Source organism: Anomalospiza imberbis, chromosome 13 (genome assembly GCF_031753505.1).
Source record: "Anomalospiza imberbis isolate Cuckoo-Finch-1a 21T00152 chromosome 13, ASM3175350v1, whole genome shotgun sequence".
Taxonomy (NCBI): domain Eukaryota; kingdom Metazoa; phylum Chordata; class Aves; order Passeriformes; family Viduidae; genus Anomalospiza; species Anomalospiza imberbis.
In genome coordinates, this window is record NC_089693.1 from 2,832,424 (window position 1) to 2,851,507 (window position 19,084).

At 53.6% G+C, this 19,084-nt stretch overlaps 1 protein-coding gene across 4 annotated transcripts in view; it reads left to right on the top strand.

Moving 5' to 3' along the window:
• PCSK6 (proprotein convertase subtilisin/kexin type 6) overlaps nt 1-19,084 on the top strand; it is a 53,819-nt gene that overhangs the window by 18,480 nt on the left and 16,255 nt on the right. For 3 of the 4 annotated variants that reach the window (XM_068203573.1, XM_068203574.1, XM_068203576.1), the window contains 6 exons: nt 6,098-6,202; nt 10,904-11,014; nt 11,633-11,776; nt 12,332-12,408; nt 13,053-13,141; nt 16,235-16,407. In XM_068203573.1, the coding sequence (XP_068059674.1) occupies nt 6,098-6,202; nt 10,904-11,014; nt 11,633-11,776; nt 12,332-12,408; nt 13,053-13,141; nt 16,235-16,407 (699 nt within the window). Of the gene's footprint in view, nt 1-904; nt 1,150-6,097; nt 6,203-10,903; nt 11,015-11,632; nt 11,777-12,331; nt 12,409-13,052; nt 13,142-16,234; nt 16,408-19,084 lie in introns of those variants that run through there. The other variant, XM_068203575.1, reaches the window with a different exon arrangement.

Consider the following 19,084-nt stretch of genomic DNA (forward strand, 5'->3'; position numbering starts at 1 on the left):
CAGAGGGGGAGGGGGGCTCAGACTGGCTGCCCAGGGGGATGCAGGGGCTACGTGGAGAGTGGAGCCGTGGAATGCGTGATGGGCTGGCTGAGGGAATGCAGGGGCTACGTGGGGAGTCTCTTCGCGGGGTTCAGGGGGTGCCTGCAGAGCAGATCTGGGAGGATGCATGGAGGGCTGCCCGGGGGGAATGCAGATGCACAAAAGAAGATGCAGTGCCGGGGCATGCAGGGGGATGCGGGGGCGATGCGGGGGCTCTCTCTGAAGGGTGCCATGGGTTACCTGAGGAGCGGAGCTGGGAGGATGCGTGGGGGCTGTCTACGGGGGAAGGAGGGGAGGTGCCCCGGGGAATAGGGAGCACAAAGGACGATGAAGTGGGGCGCAGTGGGAAACCCGGAGGGCAGTGCTGGGGCATGCAGAGGGATGCGGGCGGATGCGTGTTGTACACGGAGCAACACCGGGGCGCGCAGGGGAGGATGCAGCGGGGACAGGGGATTGTCCGGTCACATGCACGGGGAGGCAGGGGGGGTTCCGCAGAACAGCACCGCGACACGCGGGGGGACCGAGGGGGTCTGTTCGGAGACCAGCGCCGGGACGCGTAGAGGGAATGCTGGGGGGCACAGGGAGTTGTCCGGAGATACGCGGGGAAGGGTCACAGAGCCATGCACGGAGAGGTCCGGGGAGCTGCCCGGAGTCGGGCAGGGGGGCTGCAGAGGTGTCCGGGGGGGTTTCCGGGGAGCAGCGCCGGGCACGCAGCGGGGCTGCCCGGCGGCAGGCGGGGGGACGCGGGGGGGCAGTGCCGGGGGCCGCCCCGTCCGCCCGCTCTCCCGGGCCCTCCCCGCCCCCCCCGAGCATCCCCCCGCCCCCGCGGGCTGCGGGGCCGGTTAAAAGGCGCAGCGCCCCGCTCCGCCCAGCCCGGCCCGGCCCCGCACCATGCCCGCCGCCGGCCCCGGCGCGGGGAGCGCGGCCGCCCCGCCGCCCGCCCGCCTCTGCCTGCTGGCCCTGGCGCTGCCGCTGGCGCTGCCCGGGCGCGGAGCCGCCGCCGAGCCCGCCCGCACCGTCTACACCAACCACTGGGCCGTGCGGGTGCGGGGGGGGCCCGCCGAGGCCGCCCGCCTCGCCGCCGCCTACGGGTACATCAGCCTGGGGCAGGTAAGGGGCGGCGGGGGCCGGGGGGCTCCGGGAACGGGCAGGTGCTGGGGCAGCGGGAGCGGGGGATGCGGGGCTGGGGGGTCGCACTGGGGACCGGCGGGTGCACCGGGGAGCTGCCGGGGGTTCTGGCACCGTGACCCTGCGGAGGATCGGGGAGCTGCCGGGGGTGCCGCAACCGGAGAGGAGCCGAGGGTTCTCGGAAGCTACCGAGGGTCCCGGGATCAGAAAGGCGGAGCGGTCTCGGGAAACTGCCGGGGATTCCGGCACTGGGAGCCTGCGGCAGATCCCCGGAGTGGGGAGCTCGGCGCTGGGGAGCTGCCCGGCGTGTCGCACTGGGACTACCGGTACCGGGAAGCCGACGATGGTCCCGGGACCCGGGAGGCGGCGGGGGTCCTGTGGAACTGCCGGCACTCTCGGGACCGGGGCAGGATCCCAGGAGCGGGAGATGGACCCCGAGATCTCTCCGCTGGCGGAGGTCTCGCCGAGCTGCCCGGTCTCCTGGGCCCGAGGCGATGCCGGGGGTCCCAGGAGCGGGAGATGAGCCCCCCCGGAGCGGTCGGGATGAGAACGGGGCCGATGCGGGGATGCTGTCGGAGCGCTTTGGCCCGGGGGCGGGCTCCCCCTGGGTGGATGCCCCTCCTCGGGGTGCCCTCGCCCCGCACCGCTGGGGGGTTGCACAAGTTCCTCCTACCCCGGAAAGTTGTATTTGTGGGTTTAACAAACTTTGGACTTTCTGGCCCGGGTTTTTATCGGAGATCTTGGGAACACAGAGAACTTTTGCTTTCAATGCTTTCAAACCCCCGCAGAACACTGGTGTCTAAAAGAAATTTTCCGCACAGCAGCTCGTTTTCCTTTCAATTTATTCATCCTCTGCAATCCCAGATGCAGGCTGGTGTCCTCGGAGTTTGTTCCAGAGTTTATTGCTATGGCGCTGCCCGGTGCTTTTTCGGCTGGGTGACACTTCAGGTTGTCCTCCTGCCCAAGGTGTCTCCCGGACTACAAATTATAACCTTGCTTTATATCGCAACCCTGCTTTTAACTATAATTAAAGTCACGGGGTGCTGCATAAACAACTTTTTTGGGGGGAGGCTGAATTGAGCACATTGTCTTCTGCACCCGTATCTGTGACCTCCCGTGGGGGATAACCGCTCACATTGCACCCTCACGCTCCTAACTGCATGCTCAGCTCCTGTCCCACCAAGGAGAAAATCACATGTATTGTTCAATTGCGTCTATCACAGGGCTGGGCGAAGGTGGTTGTGCAACCCAAAGGGCTTTTCAGTGTTTATCCCTCTTCAGACAGAGAATATCTTGATTGAACTTCCCACTCTCCCAAGTTGCATCAGCCTAACGTCAGCTCCTGGTTTGGGGTTTTGCTGTGTCCCTTCCCTGCTGGAGCATCTGTTACCCCTCCCTCCTTCCCAGCATCCCGGTTATGTGAGCTCATCCCTATGATGCTGGAGGCATTTGGCCCATGGGTGCAGTGTGGCTCCACCGGAGCATCCATCCTTGCCCCCCGAGCCCTTTCCTCGGGGCAGCCCTGTGCAGGCTGGAGAGCAAGGGAAATATTTCTGTGGTTGCATCAGGGTGTTCCTGGCTCCCACACCTCTGGGGCTTCCCCAGCTGCTCTCAACACCCTGCCTTCAGCCCTCCATCTCTCCAAGCTTTTCCCACTGAGTTTTGGGCTCTTTCCACTGGGTCCTGTCCAGGGTTAAACCTTGAGGGACTGCTTTCCCTGCACGTGTGCTCATGTGTGACATTTGCAGTGTTGTGCTCAAGGTTCATGGTGTGCTGAGCCTCGTGGGGACCTGGTTGCCCCACTCCTCTCCTCCTGCATCACCAGCTTGTGGAGCTGCTGGTGATGGCACTGTCCTCAGTGAGATGTGCCCTCCTGGGGGGCCTGATTCTGGACAAAACCTGCTGGAAAACTCTGCCACGGATGTTATCGCCCTGGGAAGATGTTTGAGTGGAGTCCAAAGTGGTGAGGGAGGAGGAGAGGTGATGATCGCTGGAAGACCCAGCTGAGTGCAAGGAAGCTCAGCCCTGCCTTGGTGGCTGGTGACATCTTTTCCTCTGCGATGTGATCCTGGAGGCTCCTGACACTGTACTGCCCGGGCAAGGCACTGCTGGGGTTGGCAGACACAGCTCTGAGCTCTCCCTGCATTTTCCTGTGCCCAAACCACGAGCCAGGACACTCTAAACCCTTCTGGGTCATGGCAGAGTGACATTTCCCTTGGGGAATCACTTGCGTCAACTTCCATTTAAGTGAAGCAAACAACTAAACAAAAGAAACGGCTTTTACACCCTCGAACGCCTGCTCATTCCTCGCCTGCTCATTCCTCCCCGCCGGGCTTTGTTCCCCGGCCGTGCCGGGGCGAGCCGGGACAGGCCCTGGCCGAGGGCGCTGTGGGGACGGTGCGGTGCCAGAGCCCCGGGCAGCGCCGCTGGCTCGGGGGTGATGGTGACCCCCTTCCTTCCTGGTTACAGGGTTTGTACTCATTTTTCCATGCGTGGTGTTCAACACTAAGTTTTGGAAGGGCTGGCACATCCTCAGTGGTCTCACCTGCAGTGCAGGAGAGGGATGGGATTAATTTTGGGCTGTATTTGGAGCTTTCCTGGATATCTGTCATCTCACAGCTCTTGGCTTGATCCTTACTGAGCTGAACACATCCGTGATCATTTGAGAATTGCATTCCTGAAGGCAGGAGGTCAGCGACTGGACCCCTTGTCCCTGATGGGAAGGGTGGTGTCCCCAGGAGGGGAGTGCTCACTGCCTTCCCGGTTGGATCCACCCTTCTGGAAGGCACCAGTGCTGGTGTAGTTGTACTTTGCACAGATTAAATGGTTTGGGTGAGATGGAGTTGCGTTGCAAAACCCTTACTGAGCTGACTGACCACGAGGAGGACAACAAATCCTTTTTCATTTAAAAGAAAACTGACATTTACAAGTTTTTCTCCTTAGACTATCTTAGGTAGAACAGGACATTTGGAGGTCTCCTAGGTTGGTCCAGTGGGACCAACCTCTGCTCAGACTTTCAAGGTATTCCCAGCATGGGAAGGTTTTTCTTATTTTTCTGCCCATAAATCCCAGGAGGATAAAGAAGTGGGGCACAGAGTTCTTTTCCTGCTGCTCTGGCTATGTATCCCCAGAGCCTGTGATCAGATCATTACCTTCCCTGTTCTTTTGCTGCTTTGCATTTCGTGGTAATTTTGCATTTATTTGTGAAAAGGAAGGAAAATTCTTTACTTAGGAAGGAATTGTTTGCTGTGGGCATGGTGGGGCACTGGCATAAGTTGCCCAGAGAAGATGTGGATGCCCCATCCCTCTTTCAGGTCAGGCTGGATGAAGCTTGGAGCAAGCTGGTCTAGTGGAAGGTGGCCCTGCTCATGGCAGGGGGTTGGAACTGGATGTCTTTAAGATCCCTTCCAACCCAAACCATTGCAGGATTTTATGGCAAGCCCAGTACTCTGATTTCCAGCCAGAGTGAGCAAGACTTAGAGGGGCCTTGTCAAGGTTTCCCTAAAATATGGAGAGTTTGAAGCACCTTCCTTCTCTTTTTTAAGTCCAAATGGATTTGAAGAATGGGTTTAAAAGGCAAATGCAGATTGCAATGAGCAACCTCTTTATGTGGATGTTAAAGAAAATGCCCAGTTATGCTGTAATGTGTAGGGGGAAGAGGGAGGGTTTAAATTAATTTGAGTGGAAATAAATTATAAAAATCACACTAACAGCAGTAAAGTTGGTGAAATGACATCCTGGCATAAAAGGCAGAGCAAGACTAATTAAATATTTAATGCTTGTAAGAGACACTGGCAGATCTCAAGGTATCAAGTGTGATAAAGATGTAAGTAGTTGTCATCTGCTTTAGCATCTGATCCAGACAAACCTGTTTGTTCCCCGCTGTTCCATTGCAACCAGCCCTGGTCTGGCCTCAGGAATGTCACCCTGGCCCCTGGGTCACACAGGGTCTTAAAGACGTTTCCTCATGGGTTGGAGATGGTGCTTGTAGGATGGCCCTTTCTGGTCCTGTGAGCAACACACAGGGAATGCCACTGGCTCCCAACCTCCAGGTCCTGACATGGAATGTGGGTTTTTTTGGCAGGGTGAAAAAAAAAAACCCAACAAACCAAACTCAGGCAAAAGTGAATTTATAGCAAAGTCCCAATTTGTACCCAAATTATGTGATCTGGGAGCCACATACCAGTGAGTGCAGCTTTTGGGTCATTCCCATCCCTCTGGCTGTGAATCCCCGAGGGATATTTCACATGCGGTGTCTGGCTGAGATCCCTCGATTCATTGCATAGCCCCGGGACTTTATCCTAACCGTGCTTTTGGGATGAAAAAAGAGGAGTTGTGGTGTCTCTAGATGCCAGGATGAGAGGCAGCGCAGCCACCCCGGGGCTTGGCAGGGTGGTGAGGCTGGCACCGTGTTTTCCTGCAAATGCTGCCATCCCTCACTCCAGGCAATGCACATTTATATCCCACGCTTCCCAGGAGCATCCCAGGGTGAGCAGGGATCGCATCACCTCTCCTTATGTGCAGCCGGGGTGAAGCCGGAGCGGCGGGCGGAGAAGGCAGGAGGATGAGGCACAGCTCCCCTGGCTGCGCCGCAGCTGCTGAGCTCATTTTTAGCTCATTATTTCTGCTTGGGAGCTGATGAAAGGCAGTTTTCAAAGATACATTTAATGGGTGAAAATTCATAAAAATGTTTTCCGGGCTCTGTTGTGCCATTGCAGCGTCCGACCACCAACGCTGTTTGTCACAGCAGTGGCACCGGGGCTCGTGCCAGCATCCTGCATCCTCCCCAGCCCCGGGAGCTCTGTGGGAGTGAGGGAGTTGGGGTGCAGGGCACGGCTGCACTGATGCTGCCAGTACAAAATGGGGGGTGAAAGCCACGGGAAAAACCAACCCAAACAACCTTTTTTTTTTTTTTTTTTTTTTTTTTCAGATTGGAAGCTTGGAAAACTACTACCACTTTCACCACAGCAAGACGTTTAAGCGCTCCACGCTGAGCAGCCGGGGACCGCACAACTTCCTCCGCATGGACCCCAAGGTACGGGGCTGGGCACCCTGGTGTCTCCCAGCCCCTGCCGGGTGATGGGATGGGGGTCCCCACCTGTGGAGAAGGCTGTTGGCTTGATCTGGGTCAAGAGTGAGCTGTAGCATCTTGGGATGACATGTTACCCTTGAGCCACAGCCCTGCGCACACGAGTGACTCATTGGACACGGGCACGGAGAGCGGTGGTGAAAAATACGTAAAAGTGACTAAACACTAACATCTGCCTGAAAGCCTGGAGGAAGAAAAGGGGGAAAAGCTTTCCAGGACAGAAAGGCTGTTGCATGCTCAGGGTGTTGATCCAGTTGCCACAACACTTGCTGCCTCAATGGTTGCTATGTGTGAAATCCTTGGCAATAGCTCTGCATTGCTTTTTTCCTAGAGCAAGCATCCAAAGGGATTTTCAGTGCAGCTGAATTGACAAAAGTAATGGGAAGGGAGGGAAGAAGGCAAGGAGGGACCTGGGCGAGCTGGCTTTGGGGTAGTGGGGAAGGGTTGGGGCTCCCCGTGTACTGTCCCGCTGAGCACTGTGAGATGTGACTTGTGCAGGGCAGGGGAAGGGTTAATGGTGGGAAGGTTTTTTTGGGAGAGGGGGATATAAAGGCAGAAAAAGCCATTTTGGTGAAGGTAGCCGTTGGGTAGCAAGCTGCTGGTGCCTGCAGAGATGCCTGGCCATCCTTGGGGTGCTCAGACACTCTTGGGATGCCCCTTCCCAAGACATCTCCAACCCACTCTGCACCACATGGTCCCATCCACATCTCCCCAGACACACACAGCAAGCCCTGCCCTCCCCAGGCTTTCCGAAGAGATTTGCTGTTAAATATTTGGACAAGGTCTGTAGCACATTTTTGAAGAGGAGGCGTTCGTTCGTTCGTTCAATCGTTCGTGTGGCTGCCTTGGCTGCCTTGCCAGCGGGGGGAAACCTTGTCAAGGGGAGCCTGGTGCCCTGGAAGTGTTCTGGGCTTTAATTAAAGCTGCTTGCCCTCAGGGGGGTGCAAAGGCATCCCAGCAAACAGAATTCTCTGCATTTGAAATACCCCCATTTAAATGAGTCTGGTTATAATGCAAACTAAATCAATTGGCTTTTAGTCATATTAACCTTTACCTTACCTTGCTCTGTGGGCTCCAAGCTGCAGCAATTAACTCCTGTTCTCTTAATCCTTCCTTAACAGTTCAAAACCTGTTGGCATGCCTTCTCTCTCCCCCTCTCCCATGTACATTTACAAATCGTTTAAGTGATGCATTTGGATGGCAGCAGCTTAGCATGCATGCAGGAAAACATCACCTCGAGGCATGAGGACAGGAGCTGGAATAGGGAAGATGGAAACAAATCTTGCAGAAATCCTGAGGAACCAGCCAATCCGGTTGTTTGCAGATGTTGGGTGGTTCTGCCTTCTGGGGGCTATTGTTTCCAGTGCTGTTATTTGTTTGCTGTGGGGTTTGGTGGCGTGAGCTGGGCAGGAGGACCACGGCCAAGCTCTCCACCCCCAGGAGAAATGTGGGAAAGGGGAGACTCCAGGACACACAGGGAAGCAGCCAGGGTCCTGATCCTTGTGTGACCATGCTGTTGCTGAGCTGCCCTGTTGCCCCCAGAGACCCTGGGGGCAGCTGGCTGCTCCTGCTGGGGCTGATATGAGCCAAGAGATATGGCAGGTGATGGACAGGGAGGAAGGATGTGGCAAATCCAGCAATTTCGGGGATAGGTTATGGTGGTGGGAGCTGGGGAGGGACAGTGGGATGCAGAATGGGGTCACACCATGCTGTGCCACCTCTCTTAGGGTTCCACTTGCAGCTCTTACTGCCATAAACTTTCCTTGCTCACTGGAATGCTGGTGTTAGTCCATGCAGTGCTTGAGCCTCCATCCTCACTGCTCCAGTCTCTTAATCCTCATCAGGGGATGCCATGGCCTTGGTCCCTGTACCCTTGGCCATGCACCACGGCAAAATCAACCCCATCTGAATTATTTGCTGTGCTTTATGGCAAACATGTGCTAGAACCATCTTGTTTATCCTGGATCTCCACTTTTAACTCCTACATAGCCACTGGGATAAGTTAGACTGTCACTTTTCTGGAGCTGCAAAGGGAATTGCACCCTCACATGTGCTGGTTATGGTGCTTGGTGGAGCCTCCCAGGCTGGCCAGATCTGGGCCTCATCCACTGAAAATCTCAAAGTGAGGGGAAACATAAAAAGCTCCTGTTCTGTTTCCAGCAAGGGTGTAGGGTCCAGTTTGGGGCTGCCTGTGCACAGCCTCCTCATGGGGTCCTTTGGTGCACTCACAGTCACCTCCTTATTGCTAATTGCTGCCAGTATCTAAAGGAGCTCCAGGAGAGCTGGAGAGGGACTTTGGATGAGGGCCTGCAGTGTCAGGACAAGGGAGAATGGCTTCACACTGACAGAGAGCAGGGGAAGATGAGATACTAGGAAAAAATTCTTGGCTGCAAAGGTTGAGAGGCCCTGGCACAGGTTACCCAGAGAGCAGAGAGTGTGCTGTGCCTGCCCCATCCCTGGAAGTGTTCAAGGCTAGGTTGGATGGGGCTTGGAGCAACCTGGTCTGGTGGAAGGTGTCCCTGCCCATGGCAGAAGATTTGGAGTGACATGAGCTTTGAGGTCCCCCCAAACCCAAAGCATTCTGTGATTCTGCAATAATTAGGGTTTGCAGTGGTAGAACTGGGACCCTAGGCCTCAGGACTATAACAGTTTGGGCCATTTCTAGTAGTAAAAAGCCTTTTTTCCCCCCTTTATTTTACATTTCCAAGAGGCTTTTCCCCACCCTGGATCAGTTGATCTGAGTTTCATGAGCCGGAGGAGCTGTTGCAGGGATGCCCCAGACCCCTTCCTGCTTGCCCATTTTCCCATGCCAGCCACATTGATTTATCAACTCTTCCTTGAAATCAATGTCCTTAAACTGCTGATTTCTCTGTGTCCACACACGATGACTCCATCGACTCCTGGCTGGCAGTGCTGGGGTCGATCAGGAGCCTGTTTGAGATGAAGACATCCCCGTGAGGCTGCTCCTGGCAAAACCCCCCAAAATCCCACACCTTACCATCATCCCTGCATCCTGCAAAGCAGCAGGGAAGGAAAGGTGGTAGCTGTGCTTTGGGCAGCCAGACTTGGGGAAATGCTGCCAGGGAGTGGTGCTTTAAGGAAAAAAGCCCGTTATTTGGGCCATAACCTCCATTTAATGTTTTTTTTTTTTTTTTTTTTTTTTTTTAACTAGACCATGAAGTTATATTTTTGCTTCCAGTGTTTAAATCCATCACTGTGTAAGCAAAGCGGTGCACTCTCGGCAGCCAAGGCACCGTGGAAAATCATTTTTCTATGAAACACATTTTTTTCCCCTTTCAACAGTAGTTTTTTGGGGTTTTTTTTTGGGTTTTTTTTTTTTTTTATTATATATGTGTTTAAAACCCAAGCTCTAGGCTGGAAGCTGTCGGGTTTCTGACATCCACCTCCATCTGAGGCACAAAGCAATAAACTGTGCAAGAACTCAGTTCAGCTGACAGTTTTACATAAATGAACTCAACAGAAGTTGCACCTCGTGTTTTTATTCCTTTTGTTACAAAACCTTAGTCACAGCAATAGAGACATCCCCATGAGCAGCTCCCAAAAGACCCAGAGCCATCAGGAAGAAAGTGTCCAGCGAGGATGGATGTTCCACACAGCCCTCACAGTTCATTGGCCTGTGCCTCCTTTCTCCCCCAGCATGAACATCTGTAAAGATTTGGTCTATAAATTACTTTTATAACCTTTTTTCACTAAACTTGTGTTTCACCTCCATGCTGAAGGCAGGAAAGCCCTTTGTGTGGCAATAAAGGGCCTGGGGGGTGGTTAATGTTTGATAGGCATGGGATGTGACTGCTTCCAAAGCAGCACCTTAGGCAGCTCCTGCTACAGCGCCGTGGGCAAACACCAGCATTTCCCAATCATGGCCTTTTCCAGATCATTTCCCGTTTGATCTCTCTGCGTGTCATGCCCCACTGGAACGCAAACAAATGTCAGAGTGGTCGGCTCCAAGGCCACCGCACACGCAGCCACTGCCAAAAATACCTCTGTGGAGCTGGCCACGTCCCCTGAGATCTGCCACAGCTGTGTGTGGCCATCACATATTTTTGGAAAATGCGTGTTGTGCTCGAGTAAAGCTCCCAGTTTTTATTATTTTATCCAGAGGAAGGAGCTCGAAGGATGAGCAGCCCCAGAGCCAGGTGGAACAGCCTCAGGGCTGAGCTGCTGCCTCCCAGCCGGCAGGAAGGATCAGCCCAAAAACTAAGCCAAGCTCCTGAGTCTTCTCCAAAACGTTGACTAAACACTGAAATATGTGGTCTGTCTCCAGCGGGACTCCAGCGCGTGCCTCTCTGCTTCGCTGAGCCAGGGGGTTCAGGCACACACTTGGAGGCGACGTTATTTGTGCTCCAGGGTTCTGCTGCACCAGCAGAGGAATCTGGTCTGGCTTAGACAGCACAATGAGCTGAGCTCACCCTGTCTGTCTGTCCATCCATCCTGTCTCCTTCCAAATGGAGCTGCTGTCTCCACAGCAGCTCTGGCCACGGAGATGGGGGTTTGCCAGAGCATGGGGTGATGCTGGGATGGGTTCAGGCTGAGGCTGGCATTGTTTCTGCATCCCACATCCCATTTCAGTGGGCAGTGCCAGGCTCAGTGCCCGTGGGTGATGCTGACCCAGGTCTCTGCTTGCAGGTAGACTGGCTGCAGCAGCAGGAGGTGAAGAGGAGGGTGAAGAGGCAGGTCCGAGGGGAGCCACATGCCCTGCCCTTCAACGACCCAGTGTGGCCCAACATGTGGTACCTGGTGGGTATCTCCCTGTCTCTGCTTTATTGGGGGGGTCAGTTATTTCTAAGTAAATGCATCATCACTCTTTGCTCAGCCCAGCCTGTAATGAAATAATAGCATCAAATGTGCTTGGCAGCAGGATTTTAAATTTGTGAATTAATACAAATTTAATTAGAGAGAGTCTGGTTTGAAGTGTTTCACCCTTGTTAGCAGCCCCTCTTCATGGTCTGCACAGCAAAGTCTTGGGAGCAGCACCGCTGTATTTTACCCATCCCAGAGCTGCAGCCATCTATTTGTAATATAATTTTTCTCCTGTCTGCTTCATCGATCTGTATTTGACAGGGAAATTCATTTAAAATTAAGGGCGGAAAGGAAGCAAGCACTTCAAAACCCAGAAGCCCATAGTAGTTGAAATGGAAGAGGAAAAGAATAATGGGGAGATAGCATTGCCTGGATTAACTGCTGCAGGATGGGTTTGATCTGTGGAGTAAAGTTATAACAAATCTGCAAGTTATATGACAGGGGTGGGTTGTAAATATATTTTCTGGTTGATTAAATGGGCTCCCAGCTTGGCTGTTTGCTTAGATGGGCTGGAATGGGGTTGCAGCCCTTTTGCAGCTGTGTTTGTCCCCGTAGCACTGCGGTGATAAAAACAGTCGGTGCAGGTCGGAGATGAACATCCTGGCAGCCTGGCAGAGGGGCTACACAGGCAAGAACGTGGTGGTCACCATCCTGGATGACGGCATAGAGAGGAACCACCCCGACCTCCTGCAAAACTATGTGAGCTGGGGGATGGACGGGATGGACTGGGGCTGATCCTCACCATGAATTGATTTATGGACAATTTCAGTGTGTAAACACAGCTGAAGTCTGTGCATTGGCATATTTAGAGGAAAAGGTTTTCTTTAAAAAAAAAAAAAAAAAACTTGAGATGTTTTTAAGAAGGAAACGAGGTTTTTAGATAAAGAAGATTGGGGGAACTCCCTTTGCAGCTGCCTGGGAAGCAGCCTCCTCCCTCTGCTCACCAGGGCAGAGCCAAAAACCTGCTTAAACCCATTCAGCCCCAGCTCAAACCCCACATGGCCACAGTGGGAGGGAAGGGGGTGCTGAACCCAGCAGGATTTGGGGTTCAGAGGAGCAGTTCCTGAGGTAGCAGGATATTTCCCCTGGGAAACACTCAGGACTGCTGCCTAAAACTATTTATTCCTAGCAAACAGACAGAAACTAAAGGGAAAATGCAATTTTCTGCTCTGCTTGCCTGCACTGGCCATCACAGCTACTGGCCACCACAACCACCCAGTAAGTTGAATCTAATGGTGAATCTAATATTTTCAGGACCCTCTTGCAAGCTACGATGTTAATGGGAATGACCACGACCCAACTCCACGCTACGATGCCAGCAATGAGAACAAGTATGTGACAATAATTGTAATGGAGCAAGGGGTTTGGGGGTGTTCCTGAGGCTGGGTGTCCCCTCTGGGGTGTCTTCCAGGTCCCCTTCCCCATTCCCAGTACTGTGCAGGAGGCTTTTAAGGGCTTTGCACGAAGTCCTTGTGTTTAATGCAAATTCAGCTGGTGCCAACCACACTAATTGCTAATGAATCCTCCACCCACCCAATACAGCACCAGGGGATTCCTTGCCCTGGCTGGGGATTGAACCACATGAGTCAGGATGGGTGGCTGAGATGGCAAAGCCTGGATGCATTTTTTGGGCTTCAGTTAAAGTGGGATGGTTACAGGTGGAAAGGAAATAGGAATGCAAAAAGCAGCCAGCATAGAGGTGCAAGATGCAAAGAGGAAGTTGCATTTAGGTGCAAAATGCAAAGAGGAAGTTCCATCAAGGTGTAAAATGCAAACAGCAAATTGGATTTAGGTGCAAAATGCAAACAGCAAATTGCTTTCAGCGTTGGTTTCCACCACCCGCTTGGTGTGGGTTTGGGGTAAGGGCAGTTTCTTCCTCTGCTCCAGCCTTGGGGCTGGTTGTGGGTGCTGGATGGGGTGTGGCTGGAGGGATCTTTTGCCATGGCCACGAGCTGATGGGGGTTTCTCCTTGCAGGCACGGCACTCGCTGCGCGGGAGAGGTGGCGGCGGCAGCGAACAACTCCTACTGCATCGTGGGCATCGCCTACAACGCCCGCATCGGAGGTGAGCCTGGCGCCCCCGCGGCTCCCCTGCCCTTCACCGTCCCCCTGAGGGACCATGGCCACCCTGCTCACACCAACAGGCTCCTGGGAGAGAGGTGGGGTGCTGCTCCCCCAGGAGAAAGACTCCTCCTTGGCTGCAGGGAGCCCCAGGAGTGTTGGGGGAGGAGGATGGGTGCTGTGGCATGCAGGGGACTCTGGCTCCATGTATTTAGGGTGGAAACTTTCTGCTTGGGCTGAATTCGTGCTGTGAGGGTGCATGTGGATTGAGGATGTGGTGTTTTCACCCCAAAAGTCCATAACTGCTCCTGGGGTGTCTGTCCTTGGAGTGGCTGTGTTTGCTATGGTCAGTGGTGCTGGCTGTGGTTCAGAGCTGATGTCACTCGTTTGTGGGGTCAAGGGATGCTGAGGAGCTGCTCAGAGCAGGGGGCCTGGGGAGAACCCCAAAAATACCCTCAGGGGGAAAAAACACCAAGAAGGTAGGGGACCAGAGATGCATATAGGGGAGATTTTCTGCTCAGCCCCTCAAATAACATGTGTGGAAAGCAAATGAATCTCTATCACCAAATTGGATCCTAGCGCTAATTAACACTGCTGAGTTCATTTGCATTAGTTGAGCAGGTTTGAGCTGGAGCAGTTCTGGCCAACCCAGGGAGCCCTGGGGAGATGAGGTTCTTAGTGGGAATGGGAGTGTGGTGTCCCACCTTATATAGCTGGTGCAGCTGTGTCGGGGACAAATGCCTGGAGCTGGGTTCTTTCAGCCTTCAGCCCCATCCCTGGCATGGCTGGAACAGGAGAGAGGCTTTTCCTGCAGCCCCTCCTACCACCCCAGTGCTGGGAGAAGTGACCATCAGCAGCAGGGACCCAAGTGCCCACCGGTGGATTTGGGGTGTAATTCCTTCTTTTGGCTTATTCATCCTGGCTGTGCAGGAAACAGCTTTTGTTAGGGTTGTGTCTGCATGGGAGCAGTGTCCACAGGGATCTTGCTCTTGGCCAAGTACCTCCCGTGGTTGTCTGTGCTGGGAAAATTCCCAGAGGGAAGAAATAACCCCAGGGAGGGTGAAGAGTGGACTGGTAGGGCTGTAAGGGCTATGGCACATCATCCCATCCCATCTCCTGTGCCCCCTACATGTGTGATGGCTTCTTGCTTCTTAGAGGCTTCTTGCCTCTAAAAACCCATCTCCAAGCATGCAGCAAGCAGCAGCAGAGCAAGGCAGAGCTCATGGTGGGATTTATTGGATCCTGCAGGATCAGGCCATTCCCTTCATGCTCCTTTCTCTACAGCAGCTGTGGAGACGAGTTCCTTGTTGACTTTATGACGACCTCTGGGTCTCATTTTAATTTGCTCCCTTTAACGAGTGCCTTGCCTCAGGGGTGTGCTGGGGAGGTGTTGAGTGAGACAAGACACCTGGCAGAGGGCTGGGGGCTGGGGGCTTCCCACAACCTGAGCAGGCAAAGGGGAAAAATAAAGAGTCTGAGCCATATCAAGTTTGGGATCATGGAGGAAAATACGCTATAGCTGCAGTGAGAGTGATTTTAGATGGATTACACAAATAAAGCAGCGATTAATGAGCACAACTTGTTGGGGAAGCCTATTTGTCACACTCTGAGAGCTCCCATCTAATTTTACTGGCTGCTCTTCAGTGCTCTTGCATTGCTTTTCATATGCCCTGGGCAAAACACATTGCTGCTCAAGGAAAGGGCTCCTGCCATTCCTCCTCCTCTTCCCTCTCCTCCAACGCTTGCTTTGGAGGTCGGTGTTGCTCCCTGTGTGACACAAAGCTCATTTATTTTCAAGTAGCCACCCCTGCTCCCTCCTGCTCCCCATTATTTGACCAGGGAGCCCCTCATTGTGGGTGGCTGTCTCTGGGCAGACTTTGGGTTGACTTTAGGCTGATTTTGGACTTGCTGATGAGAACAGCCACATACAGCAAGCACAAACCCCATCCCTCAGCTGGCTTTCCTTGCCGTGTGCAGCTCAGACACTGGGCTTGGCTCTTTGCCCCTTCTCCTTGTGTTTCCTTGTTGACAAAGAGGAATTTTTTGGGAACAGCTCTGCTCCCTGATTTTACATTTCTAAGCTTGGTTTTGGCTGGTTGGGGACAACGTCAGAAGGAGATATTTGAGTTGACTGGTGTCCAGAGCGCAGCTGCAGCTGGAATGACATCTGCCTGCATTTGTTTACTTTAAGGCAAAATACATGTGGAAGGGGAAATGCGTTTTTATAAACCAGAATCTCCCTGGCTGACAAAATATGATGCTGTTTCTGGGCAGCCTGTTGGGGTGCCTGGCTCTGTCTACCACTGTATGGAGAGGAAATCCAGCAGGGAAAGGGTGATGGAGAGCAGAGGGGGTTGTGCTCTCATATTGCAGCAGTCAGAGGCTGGGGGTGTGCAGCAATCCCCCAGCCCATCCCACCATGGCTAGTGGGCTCTGCCTGTGAGCATCCTGACTGGTACCTGCTGGCATTCCCAGCTGAAAGTGAGAGTTATCCCAGGTGGCATTTTTGTCCCATCATGTGTTGGGGTCCTGGCTCTGATTTTGGCCATACAAACCATGGCCTGGGTTTTTTTCCTGGGGCTTTTCCCTCTTCAAGGAACTGCTGGCATCACTTGGGCAGTGATGGGGTTTGGGAACAGTCACAGTCATCCCCACTCGAGGGCAAAGGCTTCATCCCACCAATGTGCCTCAAGCTGGGGGGCCTGAGTGTTCAGGAAACACCACAATCTTCCAGGTGGAGAAATGTGCTAGCTAAGGAACCAAAAGGGGAGAAAAAAAGGATTTTAATGGGGGGGTTTTGTTGCTGGGGAGTGCAGTACCACTACTACCACCCATTCCCCACCAGAGGAGGGGAAGTGAATTTTAACACCCCCTTCTCCATCACTTGCCATGAAGCCAGCAACACAGAAAACTTTCTCCATAGCTCCCCAGCATCCTGCTGCCAGGCTTGTTGGCATGCGGGGCCACAGGCTGAAGCTATTCCAGGCGCGCCTGAGCCGTGTGGTTTCCGCCGCCGTTAACAAAGCCCTTTGATTGCAATCCTCACACTGTCATCCACGCCATGAAGCCCTAATGTCTGATGTTTTTGTGCTTTTAGGCATTCGTATGTTAGATGGAGATGTAACAGATGTTGTTGAAGCGAAGTCGCTTGGCATCAGACCCGATTACATTGACATTTACAGCGCGAGCTGGGGGCCAGATGATGATGGGAAGACAGTTGATGGACCTGGTCTATTGGCCAAACAGGCTTTTGAGCAAGGCATTAAAAAGGTGTGGATCCCGCAGCGCCCAGACGCGCTCGCCCTCCTCCTCCTGTCCCGTGGGAAGGGCCGTGGCCGGCCCGGGGTCTGGCGCGGGGATGGGCAGCTCGGCCCCCCGAGGCAATGCCAGCACTAGGGCTGGGGCGGGGGGGAGCCAATCATCTCTAATTTTTCCTAGTTTTCCCCGGCGTCCCTAAGAGCTCCGGTGGATTTGGCAGCCGAGGGTGGTGACGGCGGGAGGTGCCTGGTGATGGTGGGACCCCTCGGCACGGCCCCGGCAGAGCAGGGAGGCCCCAGGTTGTGTTGTGACGCTCTGCCGGGATGAGAAACCCAAAGCGGCTCTTGGGGGGTAACTTTGCACCCCAAAATGTCCCCCTGGATGCTGGTGTGGATGGAAACAGCAGCATCCCAAACCCCACTATGTCCAACTCTCTCCTCCATGCTCTTTGGGCTCCTGCTATCGTTCCCCAGGGGCCTCTGTCACGTTAAGCATTCCCCTGGTTTTCCACCCAGAACGAGAGGCTGTGTCATGGCTGGGGAGGGACATGGGTGTTGCCACAGGATCTGACAATGGATTGTTGTTCTTGTTTGGACAACATCACATATGATTGGCAGCTGTCAATCCCTGCTGGGGATGCCCTGGCCTTCCTGTGCCCCTTCCTTTGTGGGTACTTTAAAAAAAAGTCCAATATTGGCTAAAAGCATTGGGAAAAAGGCCTTTTTGGCAGCTCGGTGGGTGCTGTGGGTAAGTGTCACAGTGGCTCAGGGTTCCACAGTGGCTGTTCCCTGGGTGCTCTAGAGAATCTAGGGGTGGGATCCCATTGCCAGCAGCCCCAGGCTGGGCTGTGAAGCCCCCACTTCAACCTCTGCCACCACTCCTTCCTCTGCTGCCTCTTCCCGCATCGTGCCAGGAGTTGGGGCGGCCTCTTATCTAAAAATAGGGTGGAGTGTTTTTCCCACTGTTTACTTGATTTCCTGCTGGGGCGGTGAGCCTGCCGAGGAATCCATTGAAGTGCTGGGGAGTTCACGCCGTGTAAATACGGGGGAACAAGCTGCTTTTTAGACCTTATTTTTCCGTGCAGGAGCGAATGGGCAGCAGCAGAGTACTTGCCTAGCACAGCCCCACAGTCTTAGGATGCTTGATCTTGCCTCCTAGGGGATGCCCCGGTCCCCCCACTGCCACCCCGTGTTTGCTGCACCCACTATCCCACATGCACAACTTGTAATTGCCAACTCCATCTCCTTAAATAACGAGGAAAGCTGCAAGCAGATAGTTAACTGCCACCTTTAGCCCGAGCAAACAGCTGTAACCAAGTTATAAATCCTTAAAATTGAGTTTTTAATGGAAACATTAAAATAACCTTTATCTATTAGCGATAGGACTGCGTTGGGGTAATTTATCATCTTGTTTCTTGTTCCTCCAGCCACACTTTATTAGTTCCCAAGCTAACGAGGGGATATTTATCCTGGTCATTCATAGAGTGCTGTTGGGCAAACACCCAGGCCCTGCAGCGCTGTGGAAGCAGGAGATGCTGTGCATCCCACAGCCAACCCATGACCTGCTGGGGTGAGCTGGATCAGCCCCAGCTTGGCCAGAGAGGGATTCCCTGGTTTAAATGATGCCCAGATTCAGGTTTTATAGCAACCAGGACACCCTCACTGGCATTGCATTGTCTTAGGAGGATGGCAAATTAAGAAGCTGGATGTTTGGGGTCTGCATACAGAAATCTTGATTGTTCCTTGTTTGAGAGCAAAGGGAAAGAATGGATTTTTCCAATCCGAAGGAGCTGCAATATGTGATGAGCTCTTGCTCTGCCAGGCAATGCTGTCAGGTGTTAGCTGTGCATTGTTGTAGCGTCAGTCATGTGCCTGTTCATGTCCTCATGTGACCGTGCTCTCTCCAAACCCACTTTCCCCCAGTGCAGCCCTGCCTGGGCGTCATGGGGATGTGGGTTTGGAGCAGGTCTGAGCCTTTCTTGGGTCCCGTGGGTGCGACACTCGGGATGAGGGATGAAAGGGAGGTCTGGGCTCCCAGTCTTCTGATCCCAATCAAAACCATTGCTCCATCTCCAGATGCCTGGCCAATTGTGTCTGGTTTATTCCTCTGATTAGTGATTTGGGAAAGCTTGGGTTGCATGCAGTGGAACCCATCCTTTGAGGTGTTTTGACTTTGGTGTGGGTGAGCTGGACGGCCACTGTCTGCGCCGAGCATGTGGGCTGGGATGCCGCCTCCTTGGAGATCCAGGAAACCTTGGAAAGTGGGATGGGAGATGCCAGCAGCAGGCTTGGTGGGCTGGCAAGCTGGGTCGAGCTCTCTGTGATGCGGAGCAGGGCAGTAATTCCCTTGGCAATTGCACTTTTTCTTGTAGAGCTCCAGACAGCTCTATTAATCTTTGCTAGGGAAATACCCACCCAGTTTTGCTGGGAGGCAGCCCAGATAATGAAAACTTTCATAAAGTAAGGAAAGAGCCTGACTTAGACTGTCTATCCAGAGGCAGGGTCAGCTCAGAAAGCCTCTGCCCCAGGAGTGGGGCGAGACAGGTAATAAACCTTCCTGCTCCCCCCGGCGCCTAAAGCCCAAAATAAATCCCAGTGAATTCCTCCAGAGCAAAGCTGCTTTATTATTATTATTATTGTTGTTATTATTATTTTTTGTGGAGGAAGCTGCCACACAGCAGTGGGAGGGA